The 15,383-nt window shown below is 48.3% G+C and overlaps 1 protein-coding gene across 12 annotated transcripts in view; it reads right to left on the bottom strand.

Moving 5' to 3' along the window:
* The window catches only part of CLIP1 (CAP-Gly domain containing linker protein 1), a 73,313-nt gene that overhangs the window by 22,733 nt on the left and 35,197 nt on the right, over positions 1-15,383 (bottom strand). For 6 of the 12 annotated variants that reach the window (XM_032230036.1, XM_032230038.1, XM_032230041.1 and 3 more), the window contains 8 exons: positions 13,298-14,230; positions 10,982-11,098; positions 9,527-9,584; positions 9,252-9,335; positions 8,516-8,672; positions 7,361-7,514; positions 5,500-5,715; positions 704-2,989 (listed from right to left, as the gene is read on the bottom strand). In XM_032230036.1, coding sequence (XP_032085927.1) covers positions 704-2,989; positions 5,500-5,715; positions 7,361-7,514; positions 8,516-8,672; positions 9,252-9,335; positions 9,527-9,584; positions 10,982-11,098; positions 13,298-14,230 — 4,005 coding nt within the window. The remainder of the gene's footprint in view (positions 1-703; positions 2,990-5,499; positions 5,716-7,360; positions 7,515-8,515; positions 8,673-9,251; positions 9,336-9,526; positions 9,585-10,981; positions 11,099-13,297; positions 14,231-15,383) is intronic. The other 6 variants (XM_032230044.1, XM_032230045.1, XM_032230048.1 and 3 more) reach the window with 2 other exon arrangements.

Here is a 15,383-nt window from a genome sequence, read left to right as displayed (position 1 = left end):
ACTCTTAATCATTCAGGGGAGAGCTTCACCACTAACAGATTTCTACTCATTTATTTAAAAAAAAAAGAATATTAGAAATCAGAGGAGTAACCACCGTGCCTCTAAATTTGGGGGACAAGAAGAAGAGATAATTGAAATGTTTCAAATAAAGCCTTCGAAACTTTAAGTTTGGGCTAGTTAAGACCGAATAGCGGTTGGAATAAATTTTGAGGTTTTGACGAAATTCAGCCTCCTAATTTGTCCTCTGTTGGTGGTGAGCACAAGCCCAATTGTGAATAAAAAGGCAACTGGCATTGCAATATCCATTTTCCAAGCGAAGGCTGCTTAGAATCAGTCTGCTTTTCATTTTGCTTTTCCAGTGGGACGAATCAGCGTCACCTTCGGTTCCGTGGCCCCCAATTTAAAATAAGACCGCTTCCAATCCAATTGGGAATTCGTAAAAATTCGCACGCCTTTTTATTCACAGCTGGGTTGGAATATTCAGCCGTGATGATGAGGCACCTCCACCACATCATTCCAGATGTTGAAGAGAAGGTGGGCCCCTCACCCTAGAAAATCAACTGGATTTGCTCTCCGTAGGAGGATTGAGAAGGGTGCTCCGAGGGTGCAGAGCGATCGTGCAAAAAATTAAGTGCAGACACAGGAACCGTTTAGTGGTGGGTGTTAGTAACTGCAATTGGGATTGATTTCGCCGCTCCGATACCTCAAATCTTTGCATGACGGCTTGGGCCTGTAGTCCTTCGATGTCTTCCAGTTTGAAGACCAGCTCGTCCCTCTCCTTCTGCAGGGCCTGGGTCTTGTTCTGAGCCGCCAGAAGATTGCCGGACATCTCGCTGTTGGCCTGGGCGAGAAGGGTGATCTCCTCGTGGAGCTTGTAGTAGTCCTTGGAGAACGTCTCCTTCTCCTTCAGGATCTCTTCCTTGATGGCGAGGAGATGCTTCTGCTCCAGAAGCAACATCTCGTTCTCTTGGAGCAGCTTAGATCTTTCCAGCTCGCTGGTCTGGTGGCTGGAGCGAAGTTCTTCCAAGATCTTGGAGACACTACTGTGAAGCTCCTGCAGCTCGGCTTTCGACTTGGTCAGAGCCGCAAAGTCCTTCTTCAGCTTCTCGATGTTGGAGGCCAGCTGGTCCGTCTCGGCACTGAGGACCTCTTTCTCCTTCATAATCTCCTCCAAACGGGACTCGCTCTTCAACTTCTCCTCTTTCAGTTGGTCCCGTTCTGCCAACAGCTCCTGGTTCTTCTGGCTCAGCTGTTCCTTCTCTGCCTCCAAGCGACTCACGGCGTTGTGGAGCTGGGTGTTCTCCACCAGGAACGACTCCTTCTCCAACGTACGGCCTTCCCGCTCGATAGTCAGGTTGTTGTAGATGGTCTTCAGCTCTTTGCTCAACTTCTGGCATTCCTCTTGCAGCTGGACCTTCTCTCTGTTCAGGACCTCCTTCTCCGACGAGCTGCTTTTAAAGGAAGCGGAGAGGAGCTGCTTGGCGTGAAGCAAGGCGGAGTATTCATTTTCCAAGACGGTTTTAGCGCTTTGGGTCTCTTTTAAGATTTTGGAGAGCTCCGCTTTGTATCGGACCAGATCCTGGTTCTCTGTTATCTTCTGGTCGAGCTCTCGCTTCAGGGTTTCGGCGCTGCCCTGCAGTTTGGCCTTCTCTTGGACCAACATCCTCTTGGAGGAAATGTCCAGCTCGTGCTTCTTCTTCAATTCGCACACGGCTTTGGTGGCGGACTGCTTCTCCGCCAAGAGCTCGGCGCATTTGGCTTCCAAGGAGGCCTTCTCCTTGACCAGGCCCTCGTTCTGCTTCTTGAACTTCAGAGACTTCTGGGAGGCCACCTCCTTCTCGGCGCTCAGCTGGCTCAGCTTGTCGTTCAAGGTCTTCTCCACGTGGGCGGCTTCTTCGGAGGTCTGGGCCAGCTTCTCCGAAAGGTTCTTGTTTTCATTCCAAAGCTCCTCCCGTTCAGCCGCCAGCCTCCTCTCGGAGCAAACCAAGGTTTCCTTCTCTTGAAGGAGCTGGATCAACTCGGTGTCGGTCGAAGCCCTGCTGGCCTTAATCTCTTCCAGAAATTTGGAGAGGCTAGCGTGAGAGGCCTCCAGTTGGTTCTTCTCTTTGGTGACCCTTCTAAGCTCTTTATCGGATAATTCCAGTCGGGAGTGAAGGCCTTCGCTTTTCAGCTGAAGCTCCCGTCTCTCCTCTAGAGCCTGCTCTAAGTTCTGGCGCCTCTCCTCCTCCGCTTTCAAGAGGGCCTCCTTGTCCGACTGCAGATCCTGGCTGGTCTGCAGAAGACTATCCCGCTCCCTCTTCAAAGAGACGTGCTTGTTTTCCAGGTCCAGAAATTTCCCCAAGAGCGAGTCCCTCTCCGCCGCCAAGGTGGTTACTTCCTGCAGGAGCTCCTTCTGGTCCCTGGCCATGTCTTCGTAAGAGCTCTTCAGCTTCTGGATGACGTCGTCCTTATCTTTCAGGAGGGCGGCGTTCTCCTCGGACAGCTTCCTCTGACAGTCCTCCAGTTCTTCCCGCTGGTTGACGTGCTTCCGACACTCCTGGGCCAAGGCCTCGCTGCGAGCTTGGAGCTCCTCAACCTCACCGAGGAGAGCCGCCTTCGACGTCCGTAGAGCGTCGTTCTCTCTGGTGATCTTGAGGAGGTCTTCTTGGGCGGCCTCGATCTCCAGGAGCAGGCTTCCCTTTTCGGAGATGAGCTCGTCGTTCTTCTCCTTCTCCTGCTGGGTTTTGTTCTCGGCGTCTTGCTTCTCCTTGACCGTCCTCTTGTTCTCCAGGTTCAGCTCCTCGTTCACGGTCCAGAGTTTCTCCTGATCTTGCTTTAACAGCCCGATCTTGGACTCCAAGTCTACCAGCTTGGAGAGCAAGGAACCTTTTTCTAACTTCAAAGCATTCCCTTCCTGCGCCAAGACTTCCTTCTCGGCTATCAAGGCCCTCATCTCATCTGACATAAGTTCAATCTCTTTCCTGGCTGCTGCTAACATAGAGGTTAAGGACTACATGAACGAAGGAAGGACAGGGAGGAAGGGAGACAAAACACAAGAAGAATGAAGTTCAAGCAGGCAAACGTGGATTAATAAGTAGCACGACTGTCCCAAAATAAAGTTAAGAGCCGGTTCCTATATTGACACTCAGTATGCCCTGCTTAAAGACCATCTACATCATTGGGCGTGTTGCAAGGAACGCTTGCGTGTAATAGTAAGGCATTACATCAGGTGTCTATGGAGGTTCTCCGTCACCCAGGCCATGACTGTCCCAAAGTTGATGTTAGGCGTGTAGCCATCTTTCCTTTTTGGTCTTTGGCCTGCCACACTTTCTATTATTCTACTATGCCTTTTTCTATTGTGGGAAAATGGGATTGTACGGAGTTAGATGCTATGTAGCCATAACAACATTCTTTCTAGAAAGCCAAGGTCATCCTTTGTCTCTGCGCCTCTGCGTCTGACCGGAACTGGATGGGTGGAAGCTGCCAGCATGGCAGTGGGAGATTGGACCATGGGATGGACTTGTGTGTGTGTGTTGGGTGGGGGGCAAGATCTTGAACTTTCAACTAGGAGGGGAAAACCGGGAAGCTTTCAGATTCGGGTTTCCCCAGATGTGCCAACATGGCTCTCTTCATCAATTGGGACTTTGAGGAATCTTTTGCCTTGGATTCTGATTTAATTTTGGATGCTGTTTGGAAACGCAATAGGTGCTCAACTGGACTTCCTGGTTTTTCTTTGAGGAGGTCTCGCTTCTCATCCGAGAAGCTTCTTCAACTGTTCTTCAGAGCTGAAGAAGCTTCTTGGATGAGAAGCGAAACCTCCAAGGACACTTCCAACTCTTCTATTCTATTCTATGTCTCCAAGGTGAAGCTTCCTCTTAACCAAGGAAGACTAAAAAGTCCATCCTTTGGAATGTGAGGAGATGTGTGTGTGTGTGTGTGTGTGTGTGTGTGTGTGTGTGTGTGTGTGTGTTTATTTGTGCTGATAAATAAATAAATTTATTTTTTTATCAGCACAAATAAAAAAACACAAATGTAACGAAGGCAACAGTAAAAATATTGGGTTTCTGTCGTGATGGACTCTTGTGACGAGCCGAATGACAGATGATGGAAGCAGTTAGCTTCCTCCCATAATTGGGGCTTACCAGGGGTTGTGACTTTAAATATATATATATTTGTTATATTTGTGCTGATAAATAAATAAAGGGAGACTAGTATAGATCTATTTCAAGCTATTTAGCTCTCATCAGCTAGCCGTACCCTTACTGGGAATCTAGCCTGTTGATTGAGCTAGCTGATGAGAGCTAAATAGCTTGAAATAGATCTATACTAGTCTCCCTTTATTTATTTATCAGCACAAATATAACAAATGTAACAAAAAGGCAACAGTAAAAAATATTGGGTTTCTGCCTGGATGGTCTCTTGTGACGAGCCGAAGGACAGAGAATGGAAGTAGTGATCCTCCTCCCATATTTGGGCATACCAGGGGTTGTGACTTTAAATATATATATATATTTAGCTTTTGCCTCACTTTGCCAATGAATATAAAGCACCAGCATCTTACCCCTAATCTGTGTGTCAATATATACACCTCGTATTCAGGTGTAGGAACTGCCAAACACGAAGCTTAAAGCACAGTGGACAATAATAATGGGAGATGAATGGCAGGGAGAGGCGAAATAAAAAGACAAAGAGAACCAAAACTGTTCCAAGCCAGGAAGGAAAAATGACCAATTGCTGTAGGAAGTTAAGCAGTTAAACACCATTAAGCTAACCTTGTTTCCGGCACAGGTTATCCTTTGGAGCGGAATAAGGAGTTTTTTAAAGCATCCCAAGAAAGCTTATAAAATGTTAGCAAAAGGGAAGAGCAGCGGAATCAGGAAGGAGTTGGGAGGCCTAGAGTGGAGTTTCTCAACCGTGGCCGTTTTAAGAACGGTGGACTTCAACTCCCAGAATTCCCCAGCCAGCATCACTGGCTGGGGAATTCTGGGAGCTGAAGTCCACGGGTCTTAAAAGTTACCAAAATTGGAAAATCTTGGCCTAGAAGATAGGCACATCCTTGTTGGGATTCTGAAGGTCACCACACTGGATTCACCGCTCCATCGCTGGAGGCTTTTGAAAAGAGACCGGACCATCATTTGTCCGAATGTTATAGGGCATCCTACTTGTGCAGGGGGTTGGACTAGAAGACCTCCAAGGCCCCTTCCAACGCCGTTATTCTCTCTCTGAGCTGGGTGGTTTCCTTGAAGATGTTTCCTGACCCAACTGGGCAACACCATCAGTGCTAGAAGGGGAAAGAGGTGGAGGAGGAGGGGCAAGGAAGGAGGACTGCGGGCTCCTCTGAGCTTGGCGGTGTTCTCGCGAGGCGTTTCACGAGCCAACTAGGTTAACGCCATCAGGGCCACGGTGGTGAAACGTCGGCGCGAAAACCGCCAAGCTCGGAGAACATCAAGGAACATCTCAACACGGGCCGTTTCATCGTCACGACAAACCGCCCCGCAGACGCCAAAGGCGGATGCCTACCTTCGCATGTTCGGCTTCCTTCTTCAGTTCCTTGGCCTGTTTCTCTAACTCGCCGTTGGCCTTTTGAGTCTTGGCCAGCAGCTGCTCCTTCTTCTGAAGCTCTTGCTGAAGTTCCTTCAGGGCTTCTTCGTGCCGGGCACCCATTTCCGACTGCGCTTTCTCACTGGCGGCTTGGAGGCGTTTATGTTCCTCTTGGTGAGCAGCTAATTTCTTCTCCTGCAAAAAAACACAGGCAGAGGGACCTTGGGTGGAAGGCGGGAGTCGTCCCCCCCACTCCCCTGTTTTATAAGACATAGAGCAGGGGTGTCAAACTCAAAGCCCGAGGGCCGGATTTGGCCCTCGGGCCGTCCTGGAAACAGCAAAGGACCAGCCTGTGGTGCTTCTGCCAGGAAAAACGGGAGCTCGGAAGGGATGCGTGCAACCCTCCCAAGTTCCATTTTCCCTGGCGGAGGCTTGCAGGAGGCTGTCGCAGCCGAAAACGGAACTCATGCAAGCTGCGGAATTCCCCTCCCGAGCTCCGTTTTTGCTGGGAAAGGATTGTAGGAGGCCGTCACAGCTGAAATGGAGCTTGGGAGCCTGGCAGAGCGCTCGGGCAACCACAGGTGTCCTGGACACGAATGACGTCGAGCTGGCTACGCCCACCCTGCCCTCCAAGGTCAAACACGACCCTGATGCGGCTGTCAGACCTGGAAGCCTGCCACATTTCTTGCTGTGGGAAACCGGGAGCGGGGATTATACATAGTATGGGTGATATGTAGCCATAACAACATTCTTTCTCAGAAAGTCAAGGTCATTTGGCCACGCAGCTGCGATGGTGTGACAGGGAGGCATCTCCGGTGTTGGATGGTGCCTGATTGGGCCATGGGATGGACATGTGGGTGCTGGGCAGGGGCATGGACTTTCACTTGGGTGGGGAAAACCTGGAAGCTTTCAGATTTGGGTTTTTCCAGATGTGCTGATATGACGTCTCTAATAAAATGGAACTTTGAGGAAACTCAAAAGCCTCGGAGTCTTCTTTCGTTGGGGGTGTCCCTTGGGACCCTAACAGCGGCCCTCAATGAAATTGAGTTTGACACCCCTGCTACAGAGCATTTTGGATCCACTTCGGTTGAACGTCTCGCACTGGCTGGGGAATTCTGGGAGTTGAAGTCCACAAGTCTTAAAGTTCCCAAGTTTGGGCACCCCTGGTCTACGGAGACCCTCAATCCTCCAACTTATGGTTGTCCCAAAGGTTCTTTTTCTCCCCCAAACTGGATTTTCCTGGGATTTTTTTCTCCTTGAAAACATTTTGCTTCTCATCCAGAAAGCTTGTTCAGTTCTTCAGAAGCGTGAGAAGCGAAAGTGTTTTCAAAGGGGAGGGGGGAAAGCACCTTTGGGATGTTGATTTAAGTCGTAAAATCAGGTTGGTGACATGATGGCTTGCTTTACAGCCATCATGGCTTACAACCGCTCTACTACAGTCGTAAATCCAAAGTTGCATCTGTAAAGAGCTGAGGTGGTGCAGTGGTTAGGGTACAGTACTGCAGGCCACTTCAGCTGACTGCTATCTGCAGTTCGGCGGTTCAAATCTCACCGGCTCAGGGTTGACTCAGCCTTCCATCCTTCCGAGGTGGTTGAAATGAGGACCCAGACTCTGGGGGTGATATGCTGATTCTGTAAACCGCTTAGAGAGGGCTGAAAGCCCTATGAAGTGGTATATATGTCTAACTGCTAACTGCTAAACTAGATTGTTTACAGTTGTTGTTAAACTCACAAGGATTTCTCGATTACCTGAATTTTGATTCTTTGGGGAAATCTCCACCCTCTCCACCCCAAAAGCCCACCAGCCTTCCGCCCCCCGCCGCCCTCCCTCGGTCCTTACCAGGCTGCCTAATTTGTTCTTCATTTTCTGCTGTTCCTCCAGATGTCGCGCAAGCGTCTCTTCCTGCTTCCTTTCAGCCTGCTCCAAGTTCTCCTGCAACTGAGCCGTCCCCGTATTGGCCTTGGTGAGCTGGACCTGAAGTTCTTCCACCTGCCTAAAGTGGACAACAGCACAAGGAGGGTCAGGGTAGGTGGGTTGGAGAACACGCAAGCATAGACGGTGGTGAAATCGTTCCTCCAAGATGGGCATTTTTATGGGCGAGGTTTTGGCTTCGTTCCTTCATCTAGACCAACGTGGGGAAGGTGTGCGGAGTTCAACTCACTGACGTGCGGACTTGAATTCCCATAATTCCAGGTTGTGTAGACTTCAAGTCCCAGAATTCTCCAGATATGGACTTTGATTCCCATAATTCTAAGATGTCTGGATTCCTATAATTCTAAGATGTCTGGACTTCGATTCCTATAATTCTAAGATCTGTGGACTTCAATTCCCAGAATTCTCCAGCCAGCAAGGGGTGGGGGGGGGAAATGTGTGGACTTCAACTCCCAGAATTCAAAATATGTGGGGGACTTCAACTTCCAGAATTGCTGGCTGGGGAATTCTGGGAGTTGAAGTCCACTCCTGTTAGAGGAGCCGAATTGAGATACCCACGCTCGGAATATTATTCAAGAGCTGGAGACCACAAGAGAAGCCCAATTGACAAATTTGTTTTCGTTTGCAAAAGAAAACAAAATATAGTTTTAAAAAAAATGTGGAAGATTCTCCCCATGTTATTTATCCTAGGGGGTGAGGGGGCAGAAGCCTGGCCCCTCACCCCCAATGTCGGCTGGCGACTCCCCGGGGGAGGGCCTTCTCTGTTGCAGCTCCGGCCCTCTGGAACGATCTCCCCATGGAGATCTGGACCCTTACTACCCTCCCGGCCTTCCGCAAAGCTGTGAAGTCCTGGCTGCTCCATCAGGCCGGGGGGCCCTCGATATATCCAGCCCCCCGGAGATTGTGATTGTTGTATATTTTAATGTTGTTTGTGTATTATTCCCCCCTCCCTTGTTTTATTGTAAGCCGCCCGGAGTCCTTCGGGAGTGGGCGGCATACAAATCAATAAAACTATAAACTATAAACTATAAACTAACTATAACTAAGTTCCTTTGGATTTACTTCTCTTTGAGTCGTAGGGCATCATTCATCTTGGTCAGCTGGGAAGAGCTGTCGCCGGAGGACTTCATGATTTCCGCCACCTCGTTTTCAAGTTTCACTTTGGCCTCCACCAGCTGCTGCTCTCGGATTTCTCGCTCTTTCAGCGCCTTCTCCATGGCTGGACAAGGAGACAAGAACCAAGAACGGTCATCAAATGGAGTGAGGCTCACTTAACTCTTTTCTCGCTTAGCAACAGAGATTTTGGATTCGATTGTTGTTGTAAGTCACGGGCTATTTTCCCGTGACCCGACAAAAGCGCGAACGTCATAAGCGCGCTGACAAAACCGCAGCGCTAAAACCGCGATGTCAAAAGCGCATTGACAACAGCGCGCCGACAGAAGCGCGATTTAAGTTAAGGTAAGGTTTAGGGTTAGGTTTAGGGTTAGGTTTAGGGTTAGGTTACAGCGCGCTTCTGTCGGCGCGCTGTTGTCGGCGCGCTTCAGGGCTCCTTCGTCGCTCCTTCGTCGCGCGGTTTTGTCGGCGCGGTCTTGTCACCGCGGTTTAGTCAGGCGCGCTTTTGTCGTTCGCGCATTTGTGGTGGAACCTATTTTCCCACTTCTGGACTTCTTGTTCGAAAATTGGAAAAAAAAAGTATGAAAGTTGGGTTTGAGGTTGGAATGGTTTCACAATGGGCCAATAATGTGCGTTCGTTTTGAATTCGCCTGCAGTGGGAAAAAAACAAAAATCTTTTTCTTACCCGCTAAATGAGATCGCAGCTGATCGAGTTCGCTTGACAGCTGTGTAAACTGAAGCTCTTTTTGGTTTAGTTTTTCAAGACTTTCTAAAAAGGAAGACATTGCAAGGCTGGTCAGTATTGAGTCCGGCTTCTTAAAGATAATTTTTTATTCTTAAAAAAGAACAAGCGGTTATATTATTTTTAAAAAGAAGAGGGATTTCATCCGTTCTTCCTCCTGACCCATCTTTTAAAAAAAAAAAAAATCAAAGGAAGGTTGCGTTGATGAAAACACCTACCTTGCATAGATTTCTGTACAATTTTGGCCTCGTCAGCACTCTTCATGAATTTTTCTTTCTAGGAAACAAGAGGGAGAAGGACGTTTGGCTGAACAGACTAACTGGAAAAAAAAAACCTAGAAAAAACCTAGAAATCTACGAAGTGAGGGAGAATCAGGTAAACACTCCTTCTGGGCCGGAGACTGAGTTTAATCTGGGAGGTCAGTGGAGTGAGGGAGAGTCAGGTAAACACTCCTTCTGGGCCGAAGACTGAGTTTAATCTGGGAGGTCAATAGAGGAATGGAGGCGTGGCCTCAAGATTTACCTCAGTCTCCAGGGCAAAAGGGCTGTGTTAATACTCATGTGTGATACCTCCCACGCCTCACTTCGGAGACCCACACTGAACAGCGAGTTGCAATGATACCCCTTGAGATGCAAACAGCCCGAAGCAACTTTACGCCAGAATCACTTGAGAGACCGCCTGCTGCCAATTACCTCCAATAGACTGATCAGATCCCACAGATTAGGCCTCCTCCGAATTCCATCCGCCGGCCAATGCCGACTGGCGACTACCCGGAGGAGAGCCTTCTCTGTGGCTGCTCCGACCCTCTGGAACGAACTCCCCGTGGAGATTCGAACCCTCACCACCCTCCAGGCCTTCCGCAAAGCCCTTAAAACCTGGCTGTTCCGACAGGCCTGGGGCTAAAGAGCTTTTGCCCCCGCCTCGAATGGTATGACTGTTGTGTGTTTTTAAATTATGTATTGTTATGTTTTGTCTTTTATTTTCTGTCTGTACCCCCCTTCCCTGACTTGGATTGTGAGCCGCCCTGAGTCCCCTTCGGGGGAAAAGGGCGGCATATAAATATAATAAAATCAAATCAATCAATCAAATCAAATGTGTGATACCTCCCACGCCTCACTTCGGAGACCCACACTGAACAGCGAGTTGCAATGATACCCCTTGAGATGCAAACAGCCCGAAGCAACTTTACGCCAGGATCAGAAAAGATTGCAATTTCGATTATTTCCAACGTTTGGCTACTCTTTTAAGGATTAAAGCAGAGGTCCTCAAACTTGGCAACTTTAAGACTTGTGGACTTCCATTCAGAGCGTCGCGCAGGTGCTGTATGCGCCACGCGTGCGCAGACGCGCCGAAGAGTTTAAAGAAAGGTACCCTGTGCTCCAGGCCGTACTGGGGGGGGGGGGAACCGCCTGCAACCCACCACTGGCTCATTGCAAAGTCTCCTGTTCAAACTTTGGATGGCTGCATGCTTTGATAGAATGCATTGTCCCAGGGTGCTCTGATCACACCACTGCAAAAGTGCTTTTTTAAAATTTTTGGACTGTCTTACCTTAAAAGAACTAAACGCCTCTGAAACAGGGTAGCTGAGAAGCTGCTAACTGCCCCCCCTCAAAGCCCTGAAGCAAAGCTCTGGAGTGGATCGCCCCCCCCTATCACCCTGGCGGGTTACTCACCAGGTTCTCCAGCTCTTTCTCCAAAGAATCTTTAAGTTGGTTGACTGTGCCCAAGTGATGCTCAAGGCCGAGCAGCTTTTTCTCCCTCGCTTGCAGTTCTTTGACTAGACTAGCAGCCTAGCCAGGTGGAGCGGGTGATGGATGTAAAAATGAAAAGTTACCCAAAAGGAAACGGAAAAAGCAAACCAAAGCATTTGCGAGAAGGACAAGTAGAAATGGCAAGCCAAAAGAAAACACATCGATGAAGAGAAAATGAAGGGAAGCGGTTAATGCAACTGGGATGGCCTTCAGACATGACCTTGAGGGCATCTGAAGAACTTCAGGAAGAGGGCAACCGTTACAGAGATCTGGAATGTTTTTTTTTTAATTCCAAGCTCTGAAACCCATAACTTGCTTTTGAAGGAAGGAGTAGGCTTCTTGAATTGAAAGAAAGAAAGCCTTCTGGTTGTCTTCTCCTCCAAGTGAAGAAGGCAAATATGGAAGCTTTTGAAGCTCAATCTGCCTTACAGGCCTTCGGGATCAGAGGGAAAAATCCAGACCCCATTTTTGCTAGTCGGAGTTTCAGATTTGGAACTACGCTCAATATCAAGGATCTCCCAATTGGGCAACTTTAAAGACTTGTGGACGTCAAGTCTACATTGACTGGGGAATTCTGGGAGTTGAAGTCCACAAGTCTTAAAAGTTGCCAAGCTGGGAGATCCCTGCTCAATGTTATCCCACAATCAAGATGTCACCCTAAACAGTCTTCCATTGAAGTTAAAACTGAAGACCCATTTCAACCAAAATCTTTCGTCTCCCTATGGATAATTAAAGGCCATTTGGAAGCTAAGCAGAGAGTCTCTTTTTACATTCTACAGATTTGTCTAAATCCCAATTAAAACCCCACCAAGGATTAAAGGTAAAGGCTCCCCTCGCACATACGTGCTAGTCGTTCCCAACTCTAGGGGGCGGTGCTCATCTCCACTTCAGAGACGGAGAGCCAGCGCTATCCAAAGACGTCTCCGTGGTCATGTGGCCGGCGTGATTCAACGCACGGAACGCCGTTCCCTTCCCCCCAAAGCTGGTTCCTATTTTTCTACCTGCATTTTTTTTTACGTCCTTTCGAACTGCTCGGTTGGCAGAAGCTGGGACAAGTCACGGGAGCTCCCTCCGTTACGCGGCGCTGGGGATTCAAACCGCCGACCTTTCTGATCAACAAGCTCAGAGTCTTAGCCACTGAGCCACCGCATCCCATGGAAGGATTCTGCTGTTTTTAAATATTTCCCTAACCTTAATCCTCCTGTAGACAAAATACCTATTTCGGTGAGGTGGCGCAGTGGGTAGAGTGCAGTACTGCAGGCCACTTCAGCTGACTGCTAGTTCAGCAGTTCAGCGGTTCAAATCTCACCGGCTCAGGGTTGACTCAGCCTTCCATCCTTCCGAGGTGGGTAAAATGAGGACCCAGATTGTGGGGGCGATATGCTGACTCTGTAAACCGCTTAGAGAGGGCTGAAAGCCCTATGAAGCGGCATATAAGTCTAACTGCTATTGCTATTGCAATCTATCTATCTATCTATCTATCTATCTATCTATCTATCTATCTGATTGTTGGGGGAGATATGCTGACTCTGTAAACCGCTTAGAGAGGGCTGAAAGCCCTATGAAGCGGCATATAAGTCTAACTGCTATTGCAATTGCAATCTATCTATCTATCTATCTATCTATCTATCTATCTATCTATCTATCTATCTCTATATGTCTGTCTGTCTGTCTGTCTGTCTGTCTATCTATCTATCTATCTATCTATCTATCTATCTATCTATCTATCTATCATCTATCGGATTGTTGGGGGTGATATGCTGACTCTGTAAACCGCTTAGAGAGGGCTGAAAGCCCTATGAAGCGGTATATAAGTCTAACTGCTATTGCTATTGCTATCTATCTCTCTCTCTCTCTCTCTCTCTCTCTCTCTCTCTCTCTCTCTCTCTGTCTGTCTGTCTATCTATCTATCTATCTATCTATCTATCTATCTATCTATCTATCTATCTATCTATCGGATTGTTGGGGGCCATATGCTGACTCTGTAAACCGCTTAGAGAGGGCTGAAAGCTCTATGAAGCGGTATATAAGTCTAACTATTACTATTGCTATTGCTATTTGGGGTGTGTGTGTGTGTGTCTATTAATTCATTCAAAAACCTTGAAATAAGTTTTCAAATGTGTAAACAATAGAATTCCTCAACTCAACACAAATCAATGGAATGAATGGGGGGAAAAAAACAAACAAACGCAGAACATTAAAGCAAAATGAAACAAACATGGATGCTGGGGTACCAACCTGGCTACTTTCATTATTTCTGTCATTTTCTAAACTCTGTATCTTTCTTAGGGCGGCCTCGTGTTCCTCGCCGAGTTTCTCCAACTCCAATTTACCTTCCGAAAGGGCCTTCTGAAGACCCTCCAGGCTCACGAGCTTTGCTTCAGCAGCTCTGATTTTGGCTTTCAAGCTATCCACGGCCTGGCTTTGCTCCACGCACTTCTCCTGGAGGCCTTCTAACTCCTTTACCTTTGTTTCGGATTCGTGCAACTTGGTGAGCGTGTCCTCCATTTCCACCAGGTGCTGGTCTTCGGCGCTTTCCAGCTGGGTCTTCAGGGCTTCCAAGCTCCTCTCCTTCTCCTCGGTGGCCTCCAGAAGCTTCGTCTTCAGGGCTTCGATCACCGACCGCTCGGCCTCCTGTTTCATCTTCCAGCTGGACGCTTCGTTCTGGTGGTGCTCCCTCAACTTCTCCACCTCCACTTTCAGCTCCGCAAACTCCTCCGCCTGAACCCCGGCTCCTTGGCTGAAAGAGGTCTTCAGGTCCTCCATCGCTTGCTGGTGAGAAGCAACGGCAGATTCCAACTTGGATTTCCACAATTCGCTCGCCTCCAAGTGCTCTTTGCGGGCTGTGTCCAGTTTGGCTTTCAAGGAATTGTTCTCCTTCGCCATCTTTTCGTTGGAGGACAACAGGGTTTTGATTTCCTTCTGGAAGGACTCCTCGGTGACCCCAAGTTTGTCCCGCAAGGACTTCTTCTCCACCTCGTGTTCCTTGTTCACCGAGGCCATCTTCTCTTGCAGGGTGCTGATTTCCTGAAGCAGCGAGAGGGACGTGTCCACGTTGCTGGTCACTTTACTGGACTCCAATCTTGACTGCAGATCAGCGACTTCCTTCTCCCGCAATACCAGATCTCGTTCCAGTTCCATGATTCGAGATTTCTCAGACACGGTGGCGACCTGGAAAAAAACAGCATTTCAGAAAAAAGAGGAGAAGACATTATAAAAGGATGCATTCACAGGTATTCTAAATACTTCGGTACTAACACGACACCTTCAGTTCTTCGAAAGAGACCAGATAATCTACGTTTCCCTGTTTTTAGGATGCTGTTAGTGGAATCCCACAGATTATTATAAAATAACAACTTTCGACTGAGGCAAAATGCATTTTGCTTCTTGTTTAAAGCAGACATCCTCTTGTGCATTCAGAAGTAAATCTTACTTCCAAGAAAAAAGTCAATCAGCGGAAATTTGGGATAAGATAGGAGGGCTGTTAAGATCTAAAGCTTACAGCTAGAGTTTGCACATGATTACAGATTTGTAGAACACCTTTAAAGGTAAAAGTTCCCCACGCACATATGTGCTGGTCGTTCCCAACTCTAGGGGGCGGTGCTTATCTCTGTGTCAAAGCCGAAGAGCCAGCGCTGTCCGAAGACGCCTCCGTGGTCATGTGGCCGGCGTGACTCAACGCCGAAGGCACACGGAACGCTGTTCCCTTCCCACCAAAGGTGGTTCCTATTTTTCTACTTGCATTTTTTATGTGCTTTCGAACTGCTAGGTTGGCAGAAGTTGGGACAAGGAACAGGAGCTCACTCCGTTATGAGGCACTAGGGATTCGAACCGCCGAACTGCCGGCCTCTCTGATCGACAAGCTCAGCATCTTAGCCACTGAGCCACCGTATCCCTATAGAACACCTTTAAGGGTTCCTTAAAAAGTGAAACTCTTAACAATGTGTTAGTTTCAACCCGTTCCGCGAACAATTACCCACCAAAGCTTTCTTCACACGACTCAGAAGACGGAATAAGAAAGTCGGAAGGGACCATGAAGGTCTTCTGCTCCAACCCCCTGCTTAGGCAGGAGACCTTCCATCGTTTCAGCCAAATGGTTGTCCAGCCCCTTTTGGAAGACTTCCAGACCTTCAACCAGGAAGCTAAGATGGTCTTCACCATATAGATGAAGGAACAACTGAATGTCCATCAGCTCCTGAAAACTGGTTACCTCTTGAGGTTCTGGCATCTCTTGGGCTTCTTTTACATTTATGATTCCTTGCTCCCTTCTGTGAAATCATTTTACTGGGACTTCAAAATAGCCCGAAAGCTAGTCCACAAAGAG

Source organism: Thamnophis elegans, chromosome 13 (genome assembly GCF_009769535.1).
Source record: "Thamnophis elegans isolate rThaEle1 chromosome 13, rThaEle1.pri, whole genome shotgun sequence".
Taxonomy (NCBI): domain Eukaryota; kingdom Metazoa; phylum Chordata; class Lepidosauria; order Squamata; family Colubridae; genus Thamnophis; species Thamnophis elegans.
Note: the sequence above shows the minus strand (reverse complement) of the source record. Positions and strands in the feature narration are given on the sequence as shown.